The sequence below is a fragment of the Oncorhynchus masou genome, chromosome 18 (genome assembly GCF_036934945.1).
Source record: "Oncorhynchus masou masou isolate Uvic2021 chromosome 18, UVic_Omas_1.1, whole genome shotgun sequence".
Taxonomy (NCBI): Eukaryota; Metazoa; Chordata; class Actinopteri; order Salmoniformes; family Salmonidae; genus Oncorhynchus; species Oncorhynchus masou.
The window spans coordinates 78,757,705-78,764,669 of NC_088229.1; the positions used below are offsets into that span (position 1 = coordinate 78,757,705).

A 6,965-nucleotide genomic window follows, 5' to 3' on the forward strand; every position below is an offset into this window, starting at 1 on the left:
AGAGTCCGGAGTACACATCATAGAGTCCGGAGTACACATCATAGAGTCCGGAGTACACATCATAGAGTCCGGAGTACACATTATAGAGTCCGGAGTTCACATCATAGAGTCCGGAGTACACATCATAGAGTCCGGAGTTCACATCATAGAGTCCGGAGTACACATCATAGAGTCCGGAGTACACATTATAGAGTCCGGAGTACACATCATAGAGTCCGGAGTTCACATCATAGAGTCCGGAGTTCCTCTGTCCAGTCTCAACGTCAACAGTGAAGAGGAGACTCCGGGATGCTGGTCTTCTAGGCAGAGGTCCTCTGTCCAGTCTCAACAGTGAAGAGGCAACTCCGGGATGCTGGCCTTCTAGGCAGAGTTCCTATGTCCAGTGTCTGTGTTCTTTTGCCCGTCTTAATCTTTTATTTTTATTGGCCAGTCTGAGATATGGCTTTTTCTTAGCAATTCTGTCACCCATTGACTTTTGCCACATTTTGTTACAACCCGAATTGAAAATGGATTGAATTGAGATTTTGTGCCACTGGCCTAGGAGTTAAGAAGTAAAACTGTGCTTAACAAGTCACATAATACATTGCATGGACTCACTCTGTGTGCAACAATAGTGTTTAACATTAGTTTTGAATGACTACCTCATCTCTGTATCCCACACATACAATTATCTGTAAGGTCCCTCAGTCGAGCAGTGAATTTCAAAAACAGATTCAACCACAAAGACCCAGAGGTTTTCCAATGCCTCACAAAGAAGGGCACCTATTGGTAGATGGGTAAATAACAAGCAGACATTGAATATCCCTTTGAGCATGGTGAAGTTATTAATTACACTTCAGATGGTGTATAAATGCATCCGGTCACTACAAAGATACAGGCGTCCTTCCTAACTCAGTTGCCAGAGAGGAAGGAAACCGCTCAGGGATTTCACCATGAGGCCAATGGTGACTTTATAACAGTTACAGAGTTTAATAGCTGTGATAAGAGAAAACTGAGGATGGATCAACAATATTGTAGTTACTCCACAACACTAACCTAATTGACAGTGAAAAGAAGGAAGCCTGTACAGAAGAAAAATATTCCAAAACACGCATCCTGTTTGCAACAAGGCACTAAAGTAGTACTGCAAAAAATGTGGCAAAGCTATTCACTTTTTGTCCTGAATACAAAGTATTATGTTTGAGGTAAATCCAATACAACACATTACTGAGTACCACTCTTCATATTTTCAAGCATAGTGGTGGGTGCATCATGTTATGGGTATGCTTGTAATCATTAAGGACTGGGGAGTTTTTCAGGATAAAAAAGAAACAGAATGGAGCTAAACACAGGCAACATCCTAGAGGAAAACCTGGTTTAGTTTCCTTTCCACCAGACACTGAGATTAATTCACCTTTCAGCAGGACAAAAACCTAAAACACAATGCCAAATATATGCTGGAGTTGCTTACCAGGAAGACATTGAATGTTCCTGAGTGGCAGAGTTACAGCTTTCATTCAAATCTACTTGAAAATCTATGGCAAGACCTGAAAAGGGTTGTCTAGCAATGATCAACAACCAATTTGACAGAGCTTGAAGATGTTGCACAATACAGGTGTGGAACTCTCTAAGAGCCATACCCAAAAAGACTCACAGCTACAATCGCTGCCGAAGGTGCTTCTACAAAGTATAGTCTCAATGGTGTAAATGTCAATGAAATATTTGTGTATTTCATAATTTGCTAAATTTCCTGAAAACATGTTTTGCCTTTGTTATTATGGGGAATTGTGTGGAGATGGGTGAGAGAAAAAATATTGAATCAATATTGAATTCAAGCTGTAACACAACAAAATGTGGAGTTCGTCAACAGGTATGAAATCTTTCTGAAGGTCCTAGATGTCATCTTATTCCCTTAGTAGTGCACTCATTTTGACCAGGACCCATAGAGCTCTAATTTAAAGTAGTTCACTAAACAGTGAATATGTGCTATTTGGGAGGCACTCTAAGGACAGGACGTATCAGTTGGAAATACCTGTGTTCCGTTTCGTCAACAACGAGATGACGGACTAACTGTTCTAATTGTTTGTTTCTTGGCGGCATCTAGGCTAAATGACGTTGTTGTTTCTGACGTAGGCCTATGTCATCTCATTTGAATTACCATAAATGCGTAGCCTACACTACACATAACGGGAATCATTTAAATGGCATCAACATTTCTATGTGAATAGACAATATCGATTAAGTGTCTATTGATATGAAGTTGAGATAGTTATCTTTCGAAAATGATATTATGTCAACCTTTGTAACATGAGTTCACTAACACTCGATAATATGGCAACATTCACGTCGATATATGAATCGCGTTGGAAAGTCAACACCGTCATCTAGTGGTGTATTATAGCTGAACACAAATTGACCCATTGTAATACATGATTGTATCCAGCTGACGCCAGGGGGCGCCATAACTCCACGTAGAAGAAGGAGCCCTTGAAGAAAGGAGCTCGTTTTGCTTCCACACCTCTGTGAAATGTAGATGTATGGAACGTCTCTGTATTTAAAAGTCTTTGTAAGTTATGTAGCTTTTTGTACCACCAAAACAAAAAGATCTCACACATCTGTAAAAAACAACAACATATTTTTATTGGATAGCTGCACAGGATGTACCATAAACTCCTGTCTGCCACTCCAGCAGTGAATACAGTCGACTCTGTAACTTACTTCAGTATGGTGTTTAAATGGGGGATGTGGGGGTGATCTGATGCCACACATTTCACAGAGCAAAGAGGGGAGTCGTAACAAGCTAGGATTTATTTTGACCAACAGTTGCCTTGATAGAATAATACTAACACACAAAAACAAAAACAAAAAAATTCTTGAAATACTCTTAACAGCTCCATAGAACAATGTATATATACTTCAAAAGGTATTTATTTACAATTCTAAATCAAAATGTATGTGACTTTATAACAGGATTAAGATAAAAATTGAAATTAAAAAACTGCCTGGGATTTTTGTTTAAATTTAGTGAGATAAAAAGATCAAACTGTTTCAGTGGCGATGTTCAGAACAGCTACAGTCTAGATATAAAAATCATCTATAGAAAGGGCTCCAACCCTGGGAATTTGACTGATAATATTTTGGCTACACTCGTAAAGGCTGCCAGCGCACCCCATTATGACATCATTGACATGAATGGTGAGACCCTTTCTATGGTGTATATTTCTACGTTAGAGACCAGCAGCATCTAACCCCCCAGGGCACCAGAGAGAAGACATTAGGCTTTCTATCTATGGGTACGTTCTCGGCCCGACTACATAGTATTCTCTGTTGCATTGTATCAACCAACGGTTGCATGCCACATCACGGACTGCGCGGCCAAACACCAGTTTGTTATATTACATCCGATTGCTGTATATAAAGGGCTTTATAAAGTCAATGTTATTGATTGATTGGTTGGTTGATATATCAAATGATGTGCTTAGCAGATAAACTGTATGTTAATTAAACAGACATCCAGGTGTTGTGAGATCTGGCAGGCGTCTACAATGTAGTCAGCCTGGAATCAAATCAAGTCCAATTCCACTTGTCACATGCTTGGTAGACTAACAGGTGTAGACTAACAGTGAAATGCTTTCTTTACGGTCCTTTTACAAAAATTCAGAGTTACAGATAAGATCAAATACATATGATGTAGCCATTATTTCTGAGTGCCCTGTCTGTCTCATCACCTCAATACCTACCCCCCTCCTTCTCCACCTCAAAACCTGCCCCCCACCTTCTCCACTTCAAAACCTGGCCCCCCTCCCTCTCCACTTCAATACCTGCCCCCCTCCCTCTCCACCTCAAAACCTGGCCCCCCTCCCTCTCCACTTCAATACCTGCCCCCCTCCCTCTCCACCTCAAAACCTGCCCCCCTCGCTCTCCACACAGCTGAAGCCCAGTGCATTGTTGGGACACAGACAGGAGCGACCTCTGGGTGTGGCCAAACACAGATGTGTGCATCCTCCGTTGTTCACAGCACAGTAGTTTGTACCTGGTGGGAAGAAAGAAAACAGACATTAGTTAACACGCCGTGTTACTACTGATCCTTCCCACTGTGAGCCCTGTGGAAGACTCGCGTCCTGTCCAGGAGTTGTAAAAGCCTCACGCAGAAACAAGTTCCCGCCACATGGGCTGTTCTGGTTCAGACAGAGAAGGCGACCCGCTGGACACAGTGGTCAGTTCACGAACAAGAATGTAAAGTGAAATCAACAGAAATATAACCAGCCCGTCGGTGGAAAAGGTGGGTGGAAATAAAGATACGAATTCCAAACATTCCTTTACGTTGATGACTTTTGGCAAATCCAATCAGTTCTCCACGTTGATCCAACGTTTGAGCCCAGCGGGTACTCACTTACTGACGCAGACCAGAAAACTGACGCCAACTGAGGACAACAGCAGATACTCAGGATCTTCCTTGGGTAATACTATCTAGTTTGTATCCACCCCTCCCTTCACACAGTAACATTTAGTCTCCCTACGAGCCCTTCCCTACTTCTCTCTATGGTACCATAGAGATGTGGGTTATATAGTTCTACTGCTGACAGTGGTACCATAGAGATGTGGGTTATATAGTTCTACTGCTGACAGTGGTACCATAGAGAGATAGGACTGGGTTATATAGTTCTACTGCTGACAGTGGTACCATAGAGATGTGTGTTATATAGTTCTACTGCTGACAGTGGTACCATAGAGATGTGGGTTATATAGTTCTACTGCTGACAGTGGTACCATAGAGAGATAGGACTGGGTTATATAGTTCTACTGCTGACAGTGGTACCATAGAGATGTGGGTTATATAGTTCTACTGCTGACAGTGGTACCATAGAGATGTGGGTTATATAGTTCTACTGCTGACAGTGGTACCATAGAGAGATAGGACTGGGTTATATAGTTCTACTGCTGACAGTGGTACCATAGAGATGTGGGTTATATAGTTCTACTGCTGACAGTGGTACCATAGAGATGTGGGTTATATAGTTCTACTGCTGACAGTGGTACCATAGAGATGTGGGTTATATAGTTCTACTGCTGACAGTGGTACCATAGAGATGTGGGTTATATAGTTCTACTGCTGACAGTGGTACCATAGAGAGATAGGACTGGGTTATATAGTTCTACTGCTGACAGTGGTACCATAGAGATGTGGGTTATATAGTTCTACTGCTGACAGTGGTACCATAGAGATGTGGGTTATATAGTTCTACTGCTGACAGTGGTACCATAGAGAGATAGGACTGGGTTATATAGTTCTACTGCTGACAGTGGTACCATAGAGATGTGGGTTATATAGTTCTACTGCTGACAGTGGTACCATAGAGAGATAGGAATGTGAAGTGGAGCCCCAGATTCACAGTGAAGTGGACAGGGAATATATATGTATAACTTTAAAAAAGACCATCTATAACCAGGATCATTAAAACAGTATGACCATGATAATTAAAAAAGCATCACCATGAAATGTAATACAATATGACCAAGATAATTAAAACAGTATATGACCAAGATAATTAAAACAGTATATGACCAAGATAATTAAAACAGTATGACCAAGATAGATGAGTATGACCATGAAATGTAATACAATATGACCAAGATAATTAAAACAGTATATGACCAAGATAATTAAAACAGTATAGGACCAAGATAATTAAAACAGTATATGACCAAGATAGATTAATATGACTATGAAATTTAATACAATATGACCAAGATAATTAAAACAGTATATGACCAAGATAGATTAATATGACTATGAAATTTAATACAATATGACCAATATAATTAAAACAGTATATGACCAAGATAGATTAGTATGACCATGACATTTAATACAATATGACCAAGATAATTAAAACAGTATATGACCAAGATAATTAAAACAGTATATGACCAAGACAAATAAAACAGTATATGACCAAAATCATTAAAACAGTATATGACCAAGATAGATTAGTATGACCATGACATTTAATACAATATGACCAAGATCATTAAAACAGTATATGACCAAGATAATTAAAACAGTATATGACCAAGATAATTAAAACAGTATATGACCAAAATCATTAAAACAGTATATGACCAAGAACATTAAAACAGTATATGACCAAGATCATTAAAACAGTATGGCCAAGATAATAAAAACAGTCTGACTATGATAATTAAAACCGTATATGACCAAGATCATTAAAACAGTATGATAAAGATAAATACAACAGTATATGACCAAGATCATTAAAACAGCATGATAAAGATAAATACAACAGTATATGACCAAGATATTTAAACAGTATATGACCAAGATAATTAAAACAGTACGACCAAGAAAATTAAAACAGTATATGACCATGTTAATTAACACAGTATGACCAAGATAAATACAACAGTATATGACCAAGACAATTAACAGTTGAGAACAAGTTCTCATTTGCAACTGCGACCTGGCCAAGATAAAGCAAAGCAGTTCAACACATACAACAACAACACAGAGTTACACATGGACTAAACCAAACATACAGTCAATAATACACTAGAACAAAACAAAAAGTCTATATACAGTGAGCAAATGAGGTAAGATAAGGGAGTTAAGGAAATAAATAGGCCATGGTGGCGAAGTAATTACAATATAGCAATTAAACACTGGAATGGTAGATGTGCAGAAGATGAATGTGCAGGTAGAGATACCGGGGTGCAAAGGAGCAAGATAAATAAATAAATAAATACAGTATGGAGACGAGGTAGGTAGATAGATGGGCTGTTTACAGATGGGCTATGTACAGGTGCAGTAATCGGTGAGCTGCTCTGACAGCTGGTGCTTAAAGCTAGTGAGGGAGATGTGAGTCTCCAGCTTCAGAGATTTTTGCAGTTCATTACAGTCATTGGCAGCAGAGAACTGGAAGGAAAGACGACCAAACGAGGAATTGGCTTTGGGGATGACCAGTGAG

The 6,965-nt window shown here is 39.5% G+C and overlaps 1 protein-coding gene across 1 annotated transcript in view; it reads right to left on the reverse strand.

Moving 5' to 3' along the window:
* Positions 1–2,597: 2,597 nt before the first annotated feature.
* The window catches only part of nid1a (nidogen 1a), a 101,324-nt gene continuing 96,956 nt past the window's right edge, over positions 2,598–6,965 (reverse strand). Inside the window, exon 22 of the mRNA XM_064924534.1 lies at positions 2,598–4,012. Coding sequence (XP_064780606.1) covers positions 3,879–4,012 — 134 coding nt within the window. The 3' untranslated portion in view covers positions 2,598–3,878. The remainder of the gene's footprint in view (positions 4,013–6,965) is intronic.